This window comes from Drosophila gunungcola (assembly GCF_025200985.1).
Source record: "Drosophila gunungcola strain Sukarami chromosome 3L unlocalized genomic scaffold, Dgunungcola_SK_2 000005F, whole genome shotgun sequence".
Classification (NCBI taxonomy): Eukaryota; Metazoa; Arthropoda; class Insecta; order Diptera; family Drosophilidae; genus Drosophila; species Drosophila gunungcola.
In genome coordinates this window covers 4,210,193-4,234,411 of record NW_026453180.1, presented here as the reverse complement: position 1 = coordinate 4,234,411, position 24,219 = coordinate 4,210,193, and the positions used below count along the sequence as shown (strand labels likewise).

The following is a 24,219-nucleotide window of genomic DNA, read 5'->3' as shown; positions in this document are numbered from 1 at the left end:
ATTCAAAAATATTTTTATGTACAAAAAAGGGATTCAAAACCAGGGATCGTAGCAAACATATATTTTTATTTAAAAAAAAACTTTACATCTAAGACCGCCCATTAAAACTCAAAATATTTGTTCACTCAAACTGAACCTTTATTTCGAGAAATTAAAGAAAGGACAGATCAAATGTGCTGTATCGTCTACGTAAAATATATTGCCTCTTGTTAGACCTTTTAACGTCTAAATACTCAGATGGCTTACACATTATCAACTAGCACAAAGTACACACAAAATGCGCTTACGCCTACGAATATCAAATGTTTGCTCTGATTTGTTTCAGTTCTTTTCGCGCGACAACGTTTTAAAAACTTTTGCTAAGGCCAAAAATGGATACAAAATATACGTTTGTATTTTTTTAAGTTAAATTAAGTGTGTGTGTCATTGCTTTTTGCTTTTGAACGAAGGGCTAAGGTGGTGGTGGTGGTGGGTTTCGATTTTCCTCTCTGTCTCTGTTTACCAACTAGTTGAATAGATTCTCGTTGGCCAGAGGGAGATCCTCCAGAGACGGATGATCGTGGACATCCTGCTCGCGATGCTCCTGATCCTCTGATCCACGATTAAATGCATTCTCCTCGCCCTTTTTCAAGCGCTGGTAGACCAAAATGGAGCGACCGGTGCGCGATTGGCGATGCTGCAATAGAGAGGCGACATTAGGTGACTGGGCGCCCAGTGCCTGCGACCACTCGTCCACCAGAGCCTGTGAGCCCTCCAGCCGGATTACCTCTGCGTGCTCGATGCGATGGAGCAGCCCGTAGTTGCGCAGGAATACGCTAATGCTCTCGGCCAGCGGATCGAACAGCACCACATGGCTGGGCAGAGCGGTAAGCGGATGCACGGGTATGTGCGAGTTGATCCAGTGCACGGGGTCCTCAAAAAAGCGATCGGCCTCGTCCTTGTACTGCTCCTTCTTCTCCAGATTCGGTTCGCAGGTCAGGAAGCGCATCGTTACGTTCTGGTGGATGTGGCTGGGAAAGATAAACGAAATTATAAACGAATTACAATTTATAAATACGCAATACATCAATGAACAGGTGTTTAAATAATGGTTTATGAACAGAAGGCTCTTTAATTTAAAAATACATTTTTATTGCACATTTATAAAAAGTGTTCCAAAGAACTAAAAAAAATGTAATATTCTCTAATGGAGATGTATAATAAGAACATCCTAATGTTTGGACTAAGTCATACTTGTTATCTCTCAAAAGTGTTTTTTTAATAACTTAATTTGTAAAAATAAAAGTACTTTTTAGTTTGTAATACCTCTAATTTTCGGTACCAGCTTAAAACATTATAAATTTCTATTTTTTGGTGTAGGCCTTACCTGTAGTACGGCGTCGAATGGCACGGCATGAGGAACAGGATGTTCGCCTGGTGCTCTCGTTCATCCCTGTATTCCTGGGCGATCTCCCTCAGCTTGGGCATCAGCTCAATGGGTCCCTTCTGGTGGACAGTGCTCAGATACCAGGCGGGCAGGACATTGCCCACCAGGATCACCAGGGCAGTGGTCCAGAGCATGGTGCGTGAGGCTCTATAACTCCATCGCGACAAGGCGTCCGTTATCACATACAAGCAGAGGGGAAGCAGCGAGGACACAAATCGAAACTCCTTGTGCTCCACGGCACTCAGGACAACCAGAGTCAGAAAGATGGTGATCAAGAGCTGCTTGCTAACCGGATACTTCTCCGACTTTCGCACCGTCTCCATTATGCCAAAGATAAAGGGCAGCGTGTTGATCCCGAGGACAGTGGGCAATCCCACGGTGAAGTACCAGTGCCAAGGATGCGACCCATAGAAGCTGCCGATGTTGTTGAAGATGTTGTACTTGAGGAACTCGTACGGGGTCACAATCAAGTGACCATGCCAGTAGGTGTCGATGGCAATTCCGAGTCCAGCTACGAGTAAACTGAAATGTTAAGAGGGAATGCATTAAAATACTGATCATTTTTAGGGATTACTTAGCTAACTCCGAAGTTTAAATTACTATAAACAAATCTAACAAACAACAAAGTTAACTAAAAAGGAAAAGAACTGGTAATAAGAATAACACTAGACCGGAGTTTTTTTTTTTGTGCAGGCCTATGAGCATTAAGTTATGTAAATAGAAATTTTTGTTATCTTATCTGTATCCTAAGTTTTCGCTTTTTTTTTTAAGTATAAAACAACAAACTTAAAATATCAAGATTTGAACAGAAATAGCATCTAAGCGAGATTACAAAAACCACTACAGAAACGAAAACTCAGTATTCAGATGTGTTTAGATAAGTTTCTATTTTTAGTTAGATTAAACCTGCACCTTTTTGAGTCTCATTTTGTTGTAGTGTAGAATAGTAAACAGCTTTTTGTTGAAGTTACTATTTCCAAAAAGAAATTGATGTACACTACTCTAATAACTCAAAACTCACCCGATAAGCACAAAACGTTTGAGGATCAGTTCCAGGACATTCTGGCGACTCTTGCGCAAATGATATAGGGATAATGGAAGCCAAATAACCGCCGCCGTGGGTCTCAAAAAGCAGCAGATGGCAGCTGGCCACAGATAGACAGTGGATTCGCCATACCAGGGGAAGTAGCTCAGGGCAATGGTGGTCAGAGAGGCCTCCAGGGTGTTGGCCAGAGTTCGGGAGCCCGTGTAGAACCAGAACCAGGGTACCAGTACCAAAAACAGAGCCCACTTCCTTTTGCCCGTCCACACAAAGAAGCGATAGTCGGAGTAGGCCGATAGCAAGGCCTGGAGAATCCTTGGCAGCAGCACCAGAAGTTGAGCACTATCCAATTGCAGGAGGGCAAGGATTTTGTACAGTCCGGCAATCAGCAGGGGATACACATAGCTGCGAATGCCCTGAATCCACTCCCAAGTCAGGTAGCCATAGCTGAAAAATACAGAACCCAGAAATATTAGATCATTTTATGAATGTATGTAAGCTCCTTTCTGCTTTCACATTCAAAGAATTGGTTTGTTGACTATTCAGGAGTTTTTAAATATTTTCTTCATTTAATTTATAGTATTAGCATCAGGAAAATATAAAACATGCTTCAAAAAATTACTAATATTTTGAACACAACTGTATATACAAATATGTAAATTCCACGAATGTTCTATGGCTTTTTATGAATGAAGTATTGAATGTAAATGATTGAAACGACCACAAAACCTATGAACTGTCGACTGTTAATCTATATCTACCAATTCTTTGAAGATTAGCCCAACAAATGGAACGTAATCCCTGAAAATTGAACCCACCCAAAGGTCAGTTTGTGGGCCACTTCCAAACTCTGCCAATATTCATCCGGAACGTAATATGTTTGTACCACAAAAACAGAAGCCAAGCGTACGGCCAAAATTGGTAGAAATGCGTAGAGCAGCCTCATTTTTTTTAGCGCTGCGTGGGTCCCGAGATCCAAAAATTAGTCACCCGGAAAACCGGATGGCGTTCCCTAAAAATAAGCGGAATTAATATAAATGATTATAAGCGTTTTTCAGGCCGGTTCTAACCTTAAACGTGTTGCGTGTGTGACGGACTTACCAACCGGTCCAACTTGGTCGAAATTCCGGAGTTCTTTAGCCAACTTTTCGGTAAACGAAAAGGCGGCCTAAAAATAACACGAATAACACGAGCAAAGCAAAAATGAAACAAGTAAAAAGAAGATGGGAGAGCCGCTCACGGCGTTGCCAGATCGCTGTGCGATAGTAATCGATCTTAATCGGAATGGTCGTGATATCGATATTGATACATTTAAATTTTTATGTAAAGTCAATTAATAACGGTTAATATAAAAAATAAAAGATTTAAAACAATTATTATCTATATTTTATTGAAATTCCATAGGAGAATTAAATTCACCCGATTTTGTAGATAAAATCAATTAAATCAAGAAAACTGCTTTATATATAATTCTAAAAGTCAGTGGACATATGAACAGCAAAATTGAAAAAGGTACAAAATTCATAATAATATTTGTATATACCACTTAACAAACATTTACAATTGAATTCCTAACCTTCGAGGCTTTGGGATCGTATCGGATCACGATGTATAGCATTCGCCTTTCGAATCCGCTAAGGATGAGTTTGCAGGCCATTAGCTACTTCTCGATGAACTCCCGAATCCCGCCGAATACGAAATTCTGGTCGAAGGTGTTCGGGAAATACCTGTTGGTAACGAATACTGTGGGATCGGGGTTCCTTCTCCCTTTTGGAGATGCGCTGGCCCAACAATACGAGCGATTGGGTGAAATGAAAAAGCCGTTTGACTACTCCCGCTCAGGATGTATGATGATCACGGGACTGGTGATTGGGCCCGTTCAGCACGGTTTCTATCTGCTGTTGGAAAAGCTCTTGCCGGGCAACAATCGATGGGATATCCTGCGAAAGATCCTGGCCGACCAGCTGATCATGTCCCCCATCTACATCGCCTTGTTCTTTCACATAAGCAGTCTTCTGGAGGGCAAAAGTATCACCGAATGCAATGCCGAATTGTACGAAAAGTTCCTCTACACCTGGTTGTTGGACTGCTGCCTGTGGCCGGGTCTCCAGTACCTGAATTTTCGCTACTTAAAGGCCCTCTATCGCGTGGTATTCATCAATGTGGCCAATTGCATGTACATCGTCCTTTTGTCGCACATAAAACACGGTTATCAGTAGGTCGAAATTACAATCTTCGGCTAATACTCCATAATAAAATCCTTTAACTAGTTTTTCTCTGAATTCTGGGATTCATTATGTAACTATGGACAGTTTTTAATATACAAGCTTTTTTAAGGGTTGTTTTATTTTATTAATTTATGTGTTCATGTATCAATAAGTTTTTTGATTCAATTCGTCAGAGAATCCAAATATTTTTATTTTAAATCAAACGATTTAATTTTTATTTAGCGATATATTCCAAAATAGACTATCGATTTCGAACTCTAGATGTGTAATTGGCAATCGGGTAGTTGCCATCCCCAATCAGCTGTTCGTTTAACGTCAAAACAATCGTGTCTTTCGTAACGTCATTTTCAAACACTCGGGACTACAGTAGACCTCAGATATTGAGGCTGCGGGGAGGATGTTCAGCATTCGCTGCCTGCGCTTTGGAATCCACCAGAATCCATTGATCTCTCGAAAGACCCATGGACTCCCCTTTAATTCCCAAAGGGATTTCAAGGTTCTCTGCCGGGTGAAAATGGAGGAAAAAGGAGGAGTCCGTTTGGCTCATGGAAAAGGGGAAACGGAATCCCACGGCTTGCTACTCCTGCGATGGACGAAAATGGCCTGGAGCAATATGTTTGGAAAGTATCTGCTAGTGACAAACGTGGTCGGATCCGGACTTCTAATGGTCGTGGGCGATGTGATAGCCCAGGAGTACGAGTACAGGCGGGGATTACGCCACCAGGATCGTTTCGATACGGACCGCATGTACAGGATGTTTGTGGCGGGGGCTCTGCAAGGACCACTCCATCACTTCGTCTACAACTGGATGGACAGGATAATGCCTGCCCGCACTCCTAAGAATATACTCAAGAAAATCCTGATTGATCAACTATTCATGTCCCCCGCCTGCATCTTCATCTTCTTCTACTCCATCTGCTACCTGGAGCGCCAAACTCTGGAGGCCACCAACAAGGAGCTGATCAGCAAGTTCCCCTATGTCTATCTGCTGGATTGGATGACCTGGCCGGCGGCACAGTACCTGAACTTTCGCTATCTGGACACCAAATATCGCGTTACCTTTGTCAATGTCTGCACGGCTGTTTATAATGTTTTAATGTCCTATATGAAACATGATTTTGGTATCCATTTGCCACTGGAAGGGGATTTGGTGGAGTCCTCCGAAATGACCTTCGCTCCGCCGAATAACCCAACAAGTCCGGAAACCCAGAAAAAGGTTTGAAATGTGATATTGATAACTAGTATAAATTACGAAGTCATGGGTGTTATTATGTAAAATGAAGAGGCTCTTAGTATGAATATATATATATCTGTTTAGTACAAAAACTAACCGGAAAGCTGTCTATTTTGTAATCCATGGGCTAAAAACCTTATCTTCATGGTGATATATGTATTTTTGAAGTGTAAGTTATAATTTAAAAGCTTTTAAGGTTTTAGCGGACATTCATTGATATAAAGAAGAAATGCAATTGCAGTTGCAAAATGCAATGCAATAATAAACTAAAGAAACGGAAACATATCAAAATGTAGCCTCAAACTAGTTTATCAGTTGCAAAAACAAATATATTTGTAATATATTCATAAGAAATAAAACATCTAGTCGTTTATATTCTAAAAAACGTAAACTTTTAAATTTGAATTACTCGATGAAACACAAGTAAATAAACTAGTGGTGAAAATGGAAATTCTCAATTGACTGCTTTCTTATCAGCTAAAATATTGATTAGATTTGTAGTCTTCACAAACACATTTACAATTTCATATTAAATCTTTGATTATAAGTAGTAAAACTAAATTTAATCGAAGTCATCAAAGTGTTTTAAAAAACAATTATACACTGTTATCTTATATAAAAAAAGCCCCCCTTAGTCACTAACTATCTCGGGAATCTTAATTCCTCACTTAATAACAATCGTTTCCACGGGCTGGGTGATACCGAAGATGTGCTGGGCCAGCATTAAATGCTCCTGACTGATGAAATTCGCCAGCAAGGTGATTACATTCTCATTGCAGCGGGCAATTTGCTGGCGAGTTATTGCCTTGAATTCATCCCTGGCTCCTTTATCCGCTCCGCGTGTTCCAATCCTTCGGGTTTGGGATCCACCACCTGCAGCTCCACTTGGTGCTGTTGGTGTGCCACTGGAAATGGGTGAGCTGGTCAGCTCGAAATTATCCTCCTGCTGGGAGTTCCAAATGTGCGAGAGTTCTTCCAGCAAATCGATGGCAATTATATAGGTTGAAAGGGTGCGCAAATTGAACGATTTGCGTTGCTTAATCAAGTTAAAGATTTGTTGGGTTAGCAGCACATCATTTAGGAGATTCAGTTGCTGTAGCACCAGCAGATCCCCAAGCAATCGATCTGGGCAATTGGGTTCGTAAACCTTCCGACTCAGTCTGCTGATAATGGCGCCCACACAATACTGAACCAACGCGGAACGAGTGAGGGGCAGGAAAACCATGTGGCGATGGCCTTTGAGCGACATGTTCTCTAAAAGTTGACCCTGAGTAGCAGGCAGTTCAGAGAGGATCTTTAAAATGCACTGGAAGCCCTGGAGCTGTTAAGTAAAACAGGTTAATGTAGGTCTGATTAAGTAAAAAAGTTGCTTACGGTCATGCTGCCCTGCATCAGATTAAGACTGAGAATCTGGAGACTTTGAACCAGGCTGCTTTGTGTGGTCATGTCGGCCATTAGCTTGTTGGCCTCATCGCGGTGCCCGAAATATATGGCCAAATCGAAGAGAAACCTTGAGATCCAGGGCGCCAAGGGAAGAGCCAGCATTAGTTGACTGAAATCCCTTTGAAATTGATCTGTATTGAGCAACTGCCAGCATTGGGCGGCATGCAAAAAGGCCTTGGACAGCTCCGGACTTAAAGCGGTGGTCAGGGAGAACTTCGGCGGCTCCATGCTGGGCACTTCGGAGCCATCTGCTGCTTCCGGCGACCACTCGATGAATCCCTCGACCAAAACGTGACTAATGTCCGCATCTTCGATTCTCAGCTTGCAATTTCTTATATATCCGTGCAGGGAGTAAATAAACAAGGTGGTGGCATAGAATAAAACCTGGGAACTGCCTGCCGGACTGCCAGAGAGAATGTCCACCAGCTTTTCCCAGTAGACATTCTGGTTTACATTCTTACTGAAGGGCAGAAAGGGTTCCCAGCCCATCATCTGGCCACAGATCATCAGGACCTTAAAGATGTTCTTCCAGGCATCCGCCGTATCCGATTCATCCATGATCTGGCGGAGATAAAACTCCAGGGAACTGGTATATAGCCGGCAGGCAAGATTTGGCGAGAGTTCGGGTGGCTTATTCTGAATCATGGGCAGCACCTCCTCCACCAGAATCCTTTGATAAAGTTCCGGATCCGTTTTCATGCCCTCGGCAAGCATTTCCAGTAATCTGGGCGCTTGAGTTACGGCCGATTTGGGAAACTTATTGAACATCAATATGTAGATATAGACGCACTGCTCCAGATTGTCGCCACTGTGATTGATTGTGTGCATGAATATATTATGCTGAACCTCCGGTGTTAGATGTTTGTACATTTTCACATAGAACTCCTGTTCCGGAGTGTTTTCATTTTCATTTCTCAGCGCATTTGTAAGGGCGTTTATCTCCTGCCATAATTCTGTATGTTGATTGGGGAAATTGGTGGCTCTATAACGGAAATTTATTTATTAAGTAATTGCATAATTATTAAGTTATATTGTTACATGACGCTGAAACACTTGGCCGCCTCCTCGTAATTTTTACCATCCCTTTCCAGTAAATAAGCTTCATATTGCAAGTTAAAGGAATTTGGATACATGGTCTTCGCAGTGATTATCCAGGCCATTGCCGCACATGGATCGCTTTTTCGAAGACTTTGCGCCTCCTTCACCATGTACAACTCATTTTCCTCGTTGTTTGTCATGTTTTTTTATTATTTTCTATCGTTTTACAATATTTTTCTCAGTTTCAGCAAAACCAAAACATTAAGCCGGCAATTAACGGGGTGTTTATCAACACTGTTTAGCGAATAGTGCTGCAACTACAGCGAGAAATAGCAAATGTAGCTCTTTTTATAAGTCAGCTTTTTCCAGCTGATTAGTGTTTTAAATCTTGTAAATAATAATTTTAATATATTGTGATATAAATTTCACATCAATAAGTCAATAAATTCTTAAGATACTTATAGTTTTTAAAATTTCAAAATGTATTGTTTAAGCCATAATAAAACAGCCATCATTTAGCTTTAAAAAGCTAGTTTGAAAAAAGTTGAACCCTTTCTATCGATAGTTCTGCCATCAACAAGTGTTGCAAAGCGATAACAGTAGTGTTGCTCAGCGGCAGCTTGCCAGCTGATTTTTCGCGAAAAAATTTTCTTATTGTAAATTTACTTAATTTCTGTGATTTTTGCGTTTACAAAAAGGAAAACTATATTTAACTTGGGATATATGGATATAGCTGTTGCATATGGGAAGTGTAAAAGTGTGACTAAGCGGAATTCGTAGAAATAAATGCCGACGCGGCGTTTGATTGTTTTTGTTGCGTGATAGATGCGGTGATCTTATTTGGAAATTCGCAAATTAAATAGTAAATAAGATAAACAAACTCAAAGTGCCACATCTGCTGCAGTTTCGCTTAAAGGAAAAATATAAGTGGAATTTCCCCTATGAGCTACTATAAATACGGGTGCACAAACGCAGTATGCTCCATATTTCAATTGTCATTGCAAGCTGCCCGATAAAAAAACCATGACAGTCAAAATAATACTTTAATTCAAAACGATTCAGGACAAAATTCGTACGTAAATAATAGAAAATGTCAGAGGTCAAATCGGAAATTGAGGATATAGCCGGTCCCTCAACATCGGGCGAACAACAACAACAGCAACAGAATGAGCAACAGGTTGTTGCCACGAAGGATAAAAAAAACCCCGATTTGGGTAAGTTCTTCTGAACTATATACAGTATATATAAAAGTATAAAAACTGAATGACTTAAGTTAAGCCCACCAAAAAAATGTATTGATAAATGGCTTGCTGGTCCCAATTTCCCCTTTATTTACTCGTAATCTACACTATTTATTAATGACTTGGCACTTATTACAAGTTGGACACTGCCCTATAAATCATCTAAAACCGAACAAAAGTTAAATGTTAAGTAGTCTATTTAAGTAACATGCAAATAATACTCGTTCACACTCCAAAATTTGGTTATAAAGTATAACAAACCATGTTCTTCCATATCGTATCTCATATTTGATCGTTAAATAGTTTTTTTAAAGTGTAAGTTTAACTACTACCAGAATAATTTACTACCTCTACAGAAAGTAAACTAAATTAAATTCTTCTTTTTATATGATATATACGAATCAAAAATTTTCAAAAGCTATCCGCTTTCCCATAAATCATAAAAAGAACCATAGAAAAATATTCAATAAATAATGTTTAAGCAATATGCAAATGATAAAGTTCAGTTTTGCTAAAACATTTATGAATACCTGTTCCCAATCCATTGTTTAATTGTATATTGAGAACCATATTCAAATCCAATGACTCACTACAAATTGTGATTCTTTTTTATACTAATTTTGCAGTCCCTTTTTCATTTTATAACTTGATGAATCATCATTTAAGCCTTCGTTCACCTCTACAAATTGATAATTAATTTAAAAAAAACAGTTTTGTTGGGGAGTAAATTTTTATTTTATCGAGAATTGCTCTTAAAAATTAAATACAGTGATAATCTATTTTAATAAAGTTTTATCTTTCACAGCATTAGGTAAACATTCTATTGGACTTTGTTTAGTTTATTTGGTGTCATTTTTTTTAACCTTACTATAATATGGTGGAAATGGTTCATAAACATCGTTTAAGAGACTCCAACTAAATCTATTTGCTGTCAAAGCTTTGCTGTGAATATGAATTATATAATTAATAGATAAATAATTATTTAAAATATTGGTGTCGCCATATTTAGTACTTGTTCAACCTATTGTAAAATTGTTTGTCATACATAAAACTTAGCAAGAACGTGTTAGAGTAAAGATTAAATTTAGTTAGTAACCATGTATTTGTAATTAAATTTAATCTTGATTTTAATATAATTTATGTAACTTTTCTAGCGCCCTTTTATCGAGTTTTGTACTTAGTTGCAAGTGTTTATTTACCTAATTTAAGTTTTCATTAAAAGTAAGCGCGAGTTTTGAGTTGAATTATGTGTTTGATATTCGTAGTGTACAAAATGTATTGTATATAACCACCAGTTTGAGTTGTTGCATCCCAAAACGCACACAGCAGGTTAGTTGCTGCCTTTTATTGAATCTTTTGAATTTTCACCTTAACCAAAAGCACTCACAATTTGACTAATAACTTTTTTGGGATTTTCTAAAAATAAATTAAAACAAAAAACTTAATTACAGTGCCGAAAAAGCATCGACAGCGATTGACAGAGGAAAAGAAAAGCAGCTTTGAGGCGAATCCTTTGATCCTCGAGCATGCAAATCTGGAATCGGTGCCCGAACATTTGGAGAAACTAATGAAGCAGTATGAGGAAAACCGGAAAATGCCAGCTGCCGAATGGCTTACTTTGCTGATTTACTTGCTGGCCTTGGAGTGCGGATTTGTGGAGGAGGAGATTTATGCCCAGAAACGACACCTCTTGCAACCCGTGCCATCTTTTAGCAGTTTCCATGCCTTGAATGTGCGACTCCTAAGCGAGCAGCCAGCCAAATATGAAGTGTTATTTAATGACACCGCTTATTCCATGCGATTGCGAACCCTACTGGACAAACATGCTCCGGGGGAGACTTCTCTGGTGGCTGCCCTTCAAACACGACTAATGGCCATCACTCTGGGGGATCAGCTAATGGTCACCTTGTCGCCAGTGCCACCTTCCAAGCAACCGGGCTATAGCATCAGCCTTTCAATCGGTCGCTATGTCCTGAGTATTCAGGCGAAGAACAAACCCGTTTACCATCGCTTTCGAAAACTTAATGAACTCTCCTTTGAACTCAAACAGAATGTTTTCCAGCCCATGCGATCGCAGCAACTCATGCAGATGGAACACAAGCTGCAGCCATCGTTATTGGGTCTGCCGGATGAACTATACCATGAGATCTTTAGACATCTCAACAAAAGCCAACTGAATGTGGTGGCCAAAGTCAATAGGCAGCTAAAGTTTTATAGCAAAGAAGTCGAAAGGAAGAGGCTACAGGGCGGCAGGGGTTAAGGGTCAAGGGTTAAGCCTCAAAAATCGATTTAATTTCCATGAAATTTGTTAGCTCTTTGTTTTGGCTAAATCCTACTAAATGTCGAGTCTCTTTAGAACAATAATAAATTAAAAGTGTCTTTCATTTATGGCGAGTAATAGTTTTGATAATAAATTAGCATGGAATGTAAATAAGATGCTTACGATCTTTAGATAACATTAATTTTGCTTATAAAATAGACATTTTCAAATTATGGTTCATGAAGTTTTGTTCTACAGAAGGAAATCCATATGAATATAGTTTGGGGATTTACCTAAACTGATTTATTTAACTCAAAAAAATCTCCATTTGACAATATTCAGCACAAAAACTTTTTATTTATGAAATGTACATAACTTTTAATATATCTGGTTATAATAAATTATCTTATAATGATAATTGGAACTGTTCGTTTTTTACTTGGTGCTTAGAATGGGTTTTAAGTTGAAAAGGTAAACTAGCAACAAGCAATATTTCAAAATATTATATATAATATATAAATTGAAAACATAATTTTAAAAAGGTTTTTAGTTAAGTTTACTACTTCACTATTTGGGAGTTCCCTTATGTTGTTTTTAGTTTGTCACAAAATATTTATCTTATTTCAATACAAAACTTTTGCTTGCAAATTTATGATTTCTGATTTTCTTTTTATACTACGCATTCCGCATATTTAATGGGCTGCAGTGGCATCTAGGATAATTGTGGCACCACCGACTCCATCGGCTGAATCCTGCAACTCCTATGATATTTTTGAGCCGCCAGCCACGCCTCTGGATTCCATTAGCATTAAAAGCAGTGCCAGCAGTTACTTCTATGATCGTGATAATACAGGTGAGTCCTTGTGACCATTTACCCCCCTAATGCCCCCTTTTCGACGAAAAGAGGGGTACACGCCCCTAAACGAGTCGGCCCTCAACCACAGAAGTGCAGAATGCGAAACAAGCGGCTCCAGCAGCCAAAAACACGCGCCGAGATTGTCGCATCCACACAATCCCCATTGCGCCCTCCCAAAAAAACCCAAACCCAAACCAGAACCCAGTCCCCAATTCCTCACCTCGTCGGCTCCGAATCTCCAACATCCCAACGTCCCGGTGCCCACTTCGATTTTTTATGCGCACGCAAAATCAACAAAACCAACGCGAGCAAAACGGCACCCTGATAACCCCTATATATGCCACATCTTCATACACTGGGAGAAAACCATAAATAATTACACATAAAACATATAAATACATGCCAGTAGGAGGTGAGAATCATTTCACCAGCATCATTTCGTCATTTCACCCCCTAAAAGCTTATTTAGACCTACAATTTTAGGTAATTATTGAATTAGTTATAGGGACTCATTACAAAACAAATGAATAAACTACATTTTCCAACATAATCCTTGAACTAAAGGTTTTGTCTAACCCTATCGTTTATTTTAATTTTAAGCCACATATAGTTTTTCAAGTTTAAAACCATTTTTTTTTCATATTAACAATGTTAAATTAATGTTTTTGTGACTAGGATAGGGATCGAACTCACAATAATAAATTACCTCACAAAAAAAAAAAGTTTGGGAAATAGTTTTTACGCTATATATTTTAATATAATTCAAAAAATTATAAACGATGTATTACATTTAACATTTCTTAAATTCAGAACCTATTTAAAATTAAGTTTAAAGGGTGTCACTATAAAATTAATTAGAGTTAAATATTTTCTCGCGGTGCATACCCCTACGCCTCCTCGCCTTTTTGGTTTTCCTGGCGGATGGCATCCACAATTTGGTTTTTCTCCCTCAACTGCGGGATGCTTGCTGCTCGGTGCTGGGCTCCTATTTCGTGTTTATATTACGATATCGACTTTCTCGAGCCGAGCCTTATCACTAAAAATAAAATAAAATGAATACAGGCTTGGAGGAGAGATTTCCTCCCTTGAAAACCTTATGTTTTCGGGTTCCCATGGGTCCTGTCGAAATTATCTGGCTACAACTTTATCAAAATAACGAAAAACAGTGACAAATGCATAAATAAATTATGGCAAAAGCAAACAAAGCAAAACATATTCCGTTGGGCTGGCGCTCTCGCATTTATTTTTAAATTCGAGTCGTGTCTCCTGAAAAGCTCCTGAAAAATGAGAGGAGCTTTCTTTCGAGCTGCTCTTGAAGAGCGGTTCTGCATTTCCCAGGAGCAGCTGTTTTCCCCAGACTCGCCACCCCTTTTCTAGCCGCCCACAATCTGGCCGAATGGTTGGGTGAATGAACCCACAAATGTGGTCCACAGTGGCTTAAAATTTTCCTAAAAAACATATATACTAAGATAGATTTGGTATTTTTAATTGGGTATTTTAAAACAATCAAAACTTCGGTATTATCGATAATTTTTGGTAAAACGGTTAACTAGTAATTTTTGTAATATAAAGGCATTGATATTGGTCATTTGAAAGCTGATTGCACTACCATTTGAATCATTGTGATGATTAAATTTCTTTAAAAGGCCGGTTGTGTCCGGATTTTTTATAAGCGTTCTCTCCCTGCAATAAAGTTTCAATTGCATTTCATAATTGGTTGGCAATGTGTTGTATTGCTTGATTTGCTACTTATCTTATCGCGAATAAAACAGTTTCAATTTCTAGAACATATTACGAGTGACCTGGCTTTGTATTTCATGGGGGTGGTCATTTCTTAACAATGAGTCAATTAAAGAAATTTTACTTTTTTTATATTATTAGTTATAATCTGTTTATCTTCATAGCTATACAAAAATTTCAAATGTATATCGATTGTTTTTTTATTGGAAGTCCCACAAATATACTATTCAGTATGAAGTACTAGTACTAGGACAACAAGAAAACATTGTCAAATTTGAAATGTTAATTACAAATAGATCTTAGGGTATATTGTTGTGGATTATTGTTTACTAGTTTTAGTATTAATATTTTTAAGTTTTCAACCTTGATCTTAGCTGATGTACTTACGACTTTGGTCACACTGTGCGCTCATCTGGGATGCTAAACTGTGCCAAACTTTTCATTCTGCTTCTCGTTTTAGTGGCTGTTGTTGCTTATCCTTTTCTCCTACTCTTTCTCCTCTCTTGTGGGTGGGCTAGAAACGGTAAACAGCAAAGAGGAATCAAAAGAGTTGACAAAACAAACGGTGCTCCTCTTTCTCCCTTTCTCCTGTTTGCTTTCTCTTTTGTGATGCAAGCGAAAGCAAAGACCAATTTTCTAATATGTCCTTCTCTCTTTTACTCTCACCTGCATTGAGAAAAATGTTTGTATTAGCTAGCGTCTAAACTTTAAATTTAAATCGTTTTCAAAATATTTAAATTTATTGAAATTGTTGATGTCAAATTTGAGTAAAATTTTATCATTAAAATTTTTGAACGACATATTTCTCGAATATATATTACTTTGACTAAAATTAAATCTGAAACATAAAAAAAATATTAATAAAAAGAAATATTAGCAGGCAAGCATACTTTTTCAACTTTAAAAGGTTTATTTTGATTCCATAAAAGAATACCTTGAAATAAAATAAATAAATGAATCTATTTGAAAAAGCTAAAAAATACGCAATAGGAGATAATTTCCGATTTTAGAATGTAAAATATGTTTTAATGTTTGTCCTTTTATAATTAAAGTGCTCAAAAGAGTAAAATTAAAGCTTGGTATGAGTGTTTTTTTAGATAGACCCATTTGTTTGTTATCTGAGCTTTTTTCGGCACTCGCAGAATCCAGAATTTCTCTGCAACTTTCTCTCGTTTTTGGTGAACGCTCTCGGCCGATTGCGCTTTTGTCCTGTCGCTTCTTGGACGACCGCTTTTCCAGCTTTTCCGCAGGATAACAAAGCTCGGCGCAATCAGTCGTCGTACTTTGCCCAGCGCCTCTGGTCGGAAAAGCGGAAAAGCGGGACTTTTCACCCGGGAGAGAGTGTCGCGAGTCCTCGCTCTCGCCCAGATACCGTTAGAACCCGAGAACCTGTTCGAACTAGGTCCTTTTTTGGAGTGACATACATATGCATCGCGAATACGCGTCCTCCGCGACCGCGTGTGCCCTGTGTTTTTATAAATATAAATAAATAATTCCTGGCTGGTCCAGAATTTAATGCCCAAACAACACAGCTGTTTTTTGGAAAGCAGCGCTGGAGATTTTAATAAAAAATTTCAAGTGGGTTTAAGGAGCTGCCAAGCGACCTTGACGTCGCAGTCATTGGTCTAGTTAGCGATTGTATTATCTTTGACATACACAAACCAATGTGAAATCAGCTGGCTTGTTTTTAATACATTTCAAGTGGTTATATTACCAATGAAAAACAGCTGTAACTTTTTGAAAAAAATTTCAAATGGATTAACAAGCCCATTCCAAAAATAATTTATAAAAAAAATGAGGAAAAAGAAATAGTTTTACTTTGACATCGACTGTTATTTTTCAACATTAATGTTATCAGACTTGATTAATTTTTGAAAGTACAATACTTTCTTGAACACAAAAAAAATGTGTATTTTTTTTTACATTTTCCCCTTATCATAATAAAATTTGAAACAAAATTCACTATGCTAAGCTTCTCAGAAACTTTCCTAAATTATTAGAATACAAGTTGAAGTAGAAGAAAAAATCTGTGCTTCTTTTTAATGTTGACTTGGATTGCAGATATCTTTTAGTAAAAATCTTTTCTATCTATCTCTTTTAAAACTGGAATATTAAAGCAAGTTTTTAGAGTTTTTATCTTGACGCGCTAGACTATTAACTCTTAATAAAATAATAACAAACAATTTCAAACAGTCAAATAAACAGCGACCTAATCGCGATGGTCTAGTTTAAATTTGTACTATCATAAACTAAAGAAAATCAGCCTCAAGCTGGATTACAGCAGCGATAGCAACGGACCCTGGGAGAAGCAGAACCCAAATCCGCCGAACCCTCATCCGGAAAAGGACAGCAATGGCAGGACCAATGAGCAACTGCAGCACGATCTGTTGCAGCAGTTGCAGCAGCAATTTCAGATGGCAGCGGTGCAGCAGCAACAGCAGCAGCAGCGACAGTTGCTGCAGCACCAGCACTCGCATCCGCCTTTTCAGACCCCGCAGCAGCAGCAACATCAGCCCGCACAGCAGCAGCAGCAGCAGCAGCAGCAGCAGCAACATCAGAGTGCACAGCTGCAACATCAGTCGCTGCAACATCAGCAGCAACACTTGCACCATTCGCACCACCCACCTCTGCAACACCACCTATCGCTAGGTGGCTATCAGCAGTTGCAATTGCAGATGCAGTCGAATCGGAATCAGTATTCCACGCCGCAACATCACTATCGAAATGCAACAGCAACAGCTGCAACATCTGCAAATACAAATGCAAATGCGGCCACCATAAGACGTCGCACCTTGAGTCATGTTTCGCGATCTTACTCCCTTGGAACATCTGCTGCAGCAGCAGCAGTAACTGCAGCTGCAACTGCGGCAGCAACTGCAACAGCCACACCAGCAACATCATCGGCTAGCAGCAATAATCAACTGAGCATCCACAAAACTGGCATTATGGTCGCCGCTTCTCGTTGTCGCAGTCCCATTATGTTGTGCCACAGCCACAGCGACGGCGAGTTTCCACTGTACAGAGGTGAGTGGCTAAGGAAAACCCTTCTGAATTTTATCCGAAAACACAGCTCTTTTTGAAATAAACTCTTCTTCGGTTAAAAAAAAAAACCGGATCATCTTTTTACAATCCCTGTGTCAAGACTCCAAAAATGCTGAATGCATTGGTATATTATTTGTATGCCAATCATTTGACTGAATTTGAAGGATTTATATGCCACTTTTCTTGGCATAACCACAAACTTGGAAAATAAATGTAAAAAACGTCATTACTTTTCACATGAATTTTTCTATTTTTAGATTTGGATACATTTCTCCAGAAATGTTTCAACAAATGAATAACAAGGGTGCTTAAATATTCTGTTTTTTTAAGAGTCTGCTCAAATACTTTAGGTGAATTTTAAATGTCTGGCTTGTTTTATTACACCAGCAAATTGCTCTCTATAGTTTTCAGTAACGAGTTTCCACCGTAAAAGAGTGAGTCCCCAGGTGGACTGGCGGACATTTTGATAGCTTAATTAGCCCCTGTCATTGTGTGTCATTCGCATGTGCAGAGTGCAACAGTTGACGGCATCAGCAGATGAAAATGAGATGAAAATGGGCTGGATGTGTGGGGAAATTGATGGGCGGTCTCACGGAAATTGCGGTGTGCTTGGGTATTTTCCGGGGATTGTGCTATTGTCCTGTAATGCTAACAGGTCGATTGTTGTGTGCGGTCCTTTCGGGCTGCACCGCCTTTTGATTGATTACTTTGCAATGATTTATTAATTGGCCTACATTTATGCGGGCTCCCTTTTATGTTCGCAATTAACTTTTTAATTAAATATTGTTGCAATCTCATCTTTTATGTCTATTTTTATGAAATTATCATCTTTAAATGAACGAAAAGAAAGAAATACAATTGCTTGTTTGTGTGAGTTTTTTGGTTTTTTATTTAAATAGGGACTAATAAAACTGATGGAAAAAAGGAATAGTTATATTAAATATCCGACTATTGAATTGAAATTTAATTTATAACTTAAAATAAATATTAAAACATTAAATTAATGTTCAAATATAGATTTAAAATTGATTTAAGTATTCCATAATATCAACTTTATAAATTATGAAAAACATATACTGGTTTATATACTGTCATTTACCTTTCATAAGCATTATAAGTAATTCAAATAAAAGCTCAATTATTAGCGTTTTATGCTGCACATTTTTATTCCACGTAAATTACTCAATTACTTTTTAATCATAATTCGATATAAATGGCCATCATTTCCTAATCCGCACAACCTTAACAAGCTCTGCAAAATATCGCACTTAATTTTCGTATTTATGACGCCAATTTGCTATAACGAGTGAGTTTCATTAAAATTGCACAGAATTTCGCGGAAAAGTTGACTTTCTGCGCAGTAATCAATGTCCTTTTCTCTGCTCTTTATCCTCCCCCTTTTTGCATGCAATTTTCCTGGTAATTATTATACGTTTTCTTCGCCTTTTCCCTTACTTTTTATTTGCACTCTTGTTCTGCTTGTCTTCTGGTGCGAGACTTAATTAAATTACGACACTTCGCCAGAGCCGTTTTTACGGGCTTTTCCTGACTGAAGTTCAAAGCGCAGAATGTGTCGCACATCTTGCCAAGGATTTCCTCCTGCCCTCTCCTTCTATTCTTTTCACTCTCTCTTTCCCCCACGCACACACACTGTGTGTGTCGACTGGTCTAATATGCTTTAAATGATGGAATCGATTTGGAAACATTTGATGAGCTTGTCTCAACGGCGACAGCTGCGAAATCTTTCTCATCTGAGTCTGCACAGAAAAAAATATTAAAAATTTGAAATGTATTCCCTTAGCATATATAAAAATTTAAATATTTTTGGAGATAGTATGAGAGAGAATATATTAATCTGAGATCCTGCACAAAAAAATATACACATGAACAAATTAGAGTAAGCCATCCTTTTATTAAGAAAATTTGTACATTTTTTGGATTTAAAAAAAAAGTGTTGGGTAAATTTTATTTTGAGTAGCGGATTAGAAAAAGACATCAACTTAAAAAGTATATCTTGTAACAACACAGTGTAATCATCGATAAAAAAAACTTGCAAACTAATTTGCATTAAAAAAAAAAATTTTGCAAATAGTCGTTAAAAATTTGACTTAGGAAAAAGAATTATAGAATTAAAAAAATAAGTAAAACTATTACAATAAGAGATCAAATCCATGCAAAACAAAAATCGAACATTATATTTTGTAAATCCCAATGAGGTACTTTTTGTTCAGTGTAAAAATATTGTGGGTGTTCGTACGAAATGAAATTAGCAGACTGATGCTGAGATGGGATGGAGGGGGCCAGACAAACATTTCTTTGTCGTAAAATGCTGTGCGAAATGTTTCCCCAAAAAAGCTTTTTTTTTCAAAAATTCTCAAGTGGAAACCTGATGTAGCTCACACATACAATTTATGAGTTTCATTAATATCTTTGACATGTTTTATTTTCGAATTTACTTGATTGTTTAAAAAGTTATTGATTTGAAATTTATTGGGGGCTGGATTTTTCGGTGATTTAGCAGCTGGAACGATTGGTTGGTTAACTATTCAGGCGGCATTTTTGTTTGGAATTTAGCAAGCATAAATTTCTTTGGGCACGATATATGGGTAAGGAATTTTATTTGGCATTTTAAAATCAATTATTCATTTACTTTTTCATACTTTTAATACAAAAGTATTGACTTTTAAATACGAAACTCATCGAACTAAGAAAAATAAAGTTGTTTATGTATACATACATATTCGTTGATAAAATGGATATATCTCTGCATTTAACAGAAATTTATTCACAAAACTATTTTTATCATCTGTAATCCGCTTTTTCTCCTTTATAGTTTTTATTTTTTCCTCCGAACTTTCTGGTTGAGTAAATATTGACAAATATTGATAATATTTCATTACCATTCTCTGTAGTTATTTCTTGTTCTCTTTTTCACTTTTCTCCCTTTATCCCTGTCAACAATTTTTGCAGTTTTGCGTTGCCCTTTTCAATTTTTTTTTGCTGTCAATATGGCGCCGTTTATGACAAACTGTTCGATGATGGCGGCGACAGCTTCCTCCGCTTTAATCACACCAACATAGGAACCCTCTCTCCTTTAGTATGTGTGAATTCAGGCACTGAAAAAAAAAATATTAATTTTTTATATAATGCTGTTGGCTTGTATCCAAATTAACAACTCTATATTAATAAGATTTAAATATATTGTTACATTCTTAAAAGACAATAAAAAAAATACAACAAAGTTGAAAATTGTGTTTATTAAAACAGTTTTGTATAAATTTCTGTTGTAATACATTTTGTAATATATAAAAATTTTAAATTTAAGAAACTTTTGGTTCATGATTGTAAGGGACACCAATTTCTCCTCAGTGTTTCTCATGGTGGAAACTTAATGACTCCGTGGCGTGTCTTTAGTGCTCGAGTTAATGTTTCGCGTATTGATTTCGCTCCCTTTCGCCTGCAACCTCAACACTCGCTCCCCTTTCTCCGCCAAATGCTTCTTGGCATTTCTCCCACCGATAAATGGGGCCGGGGGTTGGGGCGCTAAGAAGGGGGCGTGGCTGGGGGACAGCATCCGCAGCAAGTTGGCCAAGTAATTAAGGTTCTTGTAGCGTTTGCTGCCTCAATGGCTCCCCAAAGTTACGTGCATGAAATCTAAATTTAATTTGCAACTTGTGCCAAAAACGAGAGCGAAAAGAAAAATTAAATGAAACATTTCGCTGCTGCATGGGCTTTGCTTCTAGGCCTTTTGACGTCATTAGCTATATATTATAGTGTGGAAATAAATAACAAAATAGATAAAAAGATTGATAGTTAGGGGAAATTAGGATAATTAATGGGTAGAGAGCTGTACAAATTAATGGTGGATAAAAACCATTCAATATCATGGTCTTTATTTTAATAATGATTAATAAAGTTGTTAAATAACATTATTTGTGAAGGTCTACCAATTAACTATTCAATATTTAAAAAATAGGTAAGGGTAATCCATTTTTAGCAAGATCATTTTTAAGCAAAACTGTTACAATTAATATCATAGAAAATTAATATCATAGAAAGATCTAATTTTAAATAAAAACAAATGAGTAATTTAGTTGTGTAAAAGTAAATAAAATAAGTTTTCAATTTTCATCATCAAACTTTTTTAATATCACGGTTTGTCGTTTTTTTAATATATGGAAAACGAAAAGCCATTTTTGGCAATACGATGACAAACCAATTGAATGACCAACTTTACAAACTCAATAAAAGTTACCGAAATCAAATTCCGTGCAATCATATAACATTTAACTTCCTCACAAACTGTGTTATGTACATTTACAAATGGAGTTTAAATTTGCCCCCCATTTAATTTCACTTACAGAAATCCTCGCAAAATCAATTTCGCCGCCAAACTTTTCCTCTCAAAAATTGAGTTGCAATTGTTCCCTGTTTGTGCCGGGTTTTTTGTTAGTTTTTTTTTTTTTTTTTTGGCTTCTAGGCCAAGAAACAACTCAATTTGAGTTTGAATGCGGCTGCTTTACACTTGGCACTTGCTCGAACAATTCGGCATTGAATTAAGGTTTCTTCCCCCCTGACTATTTTCTTTTTATATTTTTTTGGTTTCACTTTTTGGCAAAAAACGAAGCCCATGAAAATTACCATAAAAATGCGCAGCTCTGGGAAAGATTATCTTTATTTGCAGAACGAGATGCAGACATACAAATCAAATGTGAGTCCTTGAACCTTTCCGTCCACCTCCCCCTCCCCCTCCCCCTCCCCCTCCCCCATAAAAAGCACTTGAGTTTTCCCAACAGTCACATCAGACTAAACAAAAGGCCGGGGGAAAACCTAAAAGAAAACACACACACACACAAAAAAAGAAAACAAGTCAAAAGGTAGCTAAAACAGCAACGACGGAGACAACGCCAACCGCAAATGACCAACTTAAGCCTCAATTTGGGTCTGGTCAAAAAGAAAATCTTGGAAAAGCTGGAAAAATCGGGGGAGGTGTGCTGGTTGGTGGGAAAAACTGTGACCACCTTCCTGGCGAATTGCCTGGCTTAAAAATTTAATCCTCCTCGCTTATTTGAAAACAATCAAAGTTCCAATTTCGTTGTTGATTTTTTGACTGCACAGGAAATAAGTTTTCATATGTTTTTACTTTACAAAAATAAGTTTAAATTTGGAAAACTATGATATTCAACAATGCACATTATGAAAATGATCTTTTAAGTTATCTTTTTCCCCTTTTATTAAAATTTTGCTTTGGAAGATCTGGTATTTTAAATATTTCAAAATGCACAAATGAATTTCAATTTATTAAAATTGGCTTTTCAATGATAAGGTATACATTATAAAAAGTATGCTAATATAATAATATTCAATGATTAAGTTAGGGTATAATTATTTATTAAGATGCTTGTTGTTCATATAACATTTTATAAAAGGTATGAATTTGTACTTTTACTTATATTTTTCAGTGTCGCTGTTTACTTTTTTCTTGTTTGACTCGCTCGCTGTTATTTATTTATGTTTTATTTGCTTGCCCCACTTACCAGACATCAACCCCTGTCCGCCGCATCCTTCCGACTTCCTTCCTGCGTCCTTCCGGTGGTTGTCCACCTACATTTTCCACCTATATTTTCCCTATGTTTGCCCATATTCCCCCTGTTTCCTTGTCATCTCTCCAGTGACAGAATTCTGGTCATGTGCTGCACATAATTGCATTCAAAGCTCTGCAAAACCAACCACGGCCCCGCCCTCACTTTCCACGCCCCTTTATTGAGTAGCGCGGCAAATGACAATAAAAGCGGTTACTTATACGCCATGTTGTCCCGGTTACTTATACGCCCTGTTGTCCATGCGGCAAGTTGCTCATGTAATTACAGCCCAGTTTGTTGTTGCGGGTGGTCAGTTTCACAGGCAAAAAGGGAATTCTTTATGCAAACTTTCAGGTCATGCCGTTCGGACATGGATCTGGCCAAATGACAACTTGAACATGGCAAAGTTTTGCGCAAATTTAAAGTTCTGCCAACAGAAGAAAAAGGTTTTTTAACTTTGTGATGTAGGTTGTTTGTGCTGTCTCGAAATGTTGAATTTGATTAACTTGGTAAAAATGTATTATTAATTTTTGATTTCTTTGGGAAACATAATATGAACAGAAATTTTAAAATTCATAAAACTTACTTATAACTAAATTTTAAATAAATCATATAATTAAAAGCTTACTTGTTTTTCTTTCAAAATTAGCCACTGTCTTCAATTTTTTTTGTACTCGTAACCATTTCTAAATTGTACTCATCTCATTCCATTTTTTTTCTTGCCTTTTCCACTATTGATTCATGTGGGTTTTATGTTTTGGTGTTCCATTCTTTTTAACGACCTTTTTAAGCTTCGTCCCACGTTGACTGAATGGCTGACCAAATCACTTGGAGAAAATTCTGGGTCTTATGTTTTGTTTACTCGCTAAAAAAAAGCTACAATTTGCTAGGGAAGTTAACCTGGAAAATAAAAGATAAATGGTTTGTTCAGAATAATTAAAAGATTTGTTAATTTACCTTAAAAGCCAAAAATAAATATAAAAGCCATTTTTTTTATAAATAATCTTAATTTTCTTTTCAAAATAATTAAGAATCGGCTAAACAATCAACAAAATCATTAAAAAAATTACTTATTATTAAACTCATG

General features: G+C 37.3%; 6 protein-coding genes across 13 annotated transcripts in view; 3 read left to right on the top strand and 3 right to left on the bottom strand.

Moving 5' to 3' along the window:
• Nucleotides 1–24,219, bottom strand: part of LOC128258936 (protein encore) — a 165,035-nt gene that overhangs the window by 34,719 nt on the left and 106,097 nt on the right. The window lies entirely within an intron of this gene.
• Nucleotides 175–3,722, bottom strand: LOC128258944 (GPI mannosyltransferase 3). Of its 3 annotated transcripts, XM_052990993.1 has the most exons (6): nucleotides 3,539–3,696; nucleotides 3,287–3,480; nucleotides 2,448–2,915; nucleotides 1,367–1,948; nucleotides 767–1,010; nucleotides 175–676 (listed from the first exon to the last, which is right to left on the bottom strand). In XM_052990993.1, the coding sequence occupies exons 2-6, from the start codon at nucleotides 3,412–3,414 to the stop codon at nucleotides 506–508; spliced, it is 1,593 nt and encodes a 530-aa protein (XP_052846953.1). In that variant the 5' UTR covers nucleotides 3,415–3,480; nucleotides 3,539–3,696; the 3' UTR covers nucleotides 175–505. The 3 variants fall into 3 exon arrangements, with proteins under 3 accessions (XP_052846953.1, XP_052846952.1, XP_052846951.1); XM_052990992.1 differs by having other exon boundaries at nucleotides 175–1,010; nucleotides 3,570–3,722; XM_052990991.1 differs by having other exon boundaries at nucleotides 175–1,010.
• LOC128258952 (mpv17-like protein 2) lies at nucleotides 3,934–4,731 on the top strand. The gene is made up of 2 exons (XM_052991002.1): nucleotides 3,934–3,980; nucleotides 4,052–4,731. Exon 2 carries the CDS (start codon nucleotides 4,076–4,078, stop codon nucleotides 4,685–4,687), a length of 612 nt encoding a protein of 203 aa, XP_052846962.1. The 5' UTR covers nucleotides 3,934–3,980; nucleotides 4,052–4,075; the 3' UTR covers nucleotides 4,688–4,731.
• On the top strand, nucleotides 4,983–6,072 carry LOC128258950 (mpv17-like protein 2). The gene has a single exon (XM_052990999.1). It carries the CDS (start codon nucleotides 5,094–5,096, stop codon nucleotides 5,916–5,918), a length of 825 nt encoding a protein of 274 aa, XP_052846959.1. The 5' UTR covers nucleotides 4,983–5,093; the 3' UTR covers nucleotides 5,919–6,072.
• LOC128258941 (integrator complex subunit 10) lies at nucleotides 6,233–8,719 on the bottom strand. The gene is made up of 3 exons (XM_052990982.1): nucleotides 8,412–8,719; nucleotides 7,305–8,355; nucleotides 6,233–7,251 (listed from the first exon to the last, which is right to left on the bottom strand). The coding sequence occupies exons 1-3, from the start codon at nucleotides 8,609–8,611 to the stop codon at nucleotides 6,595–6,597; spliced, it is 1,908 nt and encodes a 635-aa protein (XP_052846942.1). The 5' UTR covers nucleotides 8,612–8,719; the 3' UTR covers nucleotides 6,233–6,594.
• Nucleotides 9,023–24,219, top strand: part of LOC128258938 (protein nutcracker-like) — a 114,285-nt gene continuing 99,088 nt past the window's right edge. For 2 of the 5 annotated variants that reach the window (XM_052990970.1, XM_052990969.1), the window contains exons 1-2: nucleotides 9,023–9,625; nucleotides 12,619–12,765. In XM_052990970.1, coding sequence (XP_052846930.1) covers nucleotides 9,502–9,625; nucleotides 12,619–12,765 — 271 coding nt within the window. In that variant the 5' untranslated portion in view covers nucleotides 9,023–9,501. Of the gene's footprint in view, nucleotides 9,626–11,103; nucleotides 12,337–12,618; nucleotides 12,766–16,680; nucleotides 17,533–24,219 lie in introns of those variants that run through there. The other 3 variants (XM_052990980.1, XM_052990966.1, XM_052990967.1) reach the window with 3 other exon arrangements.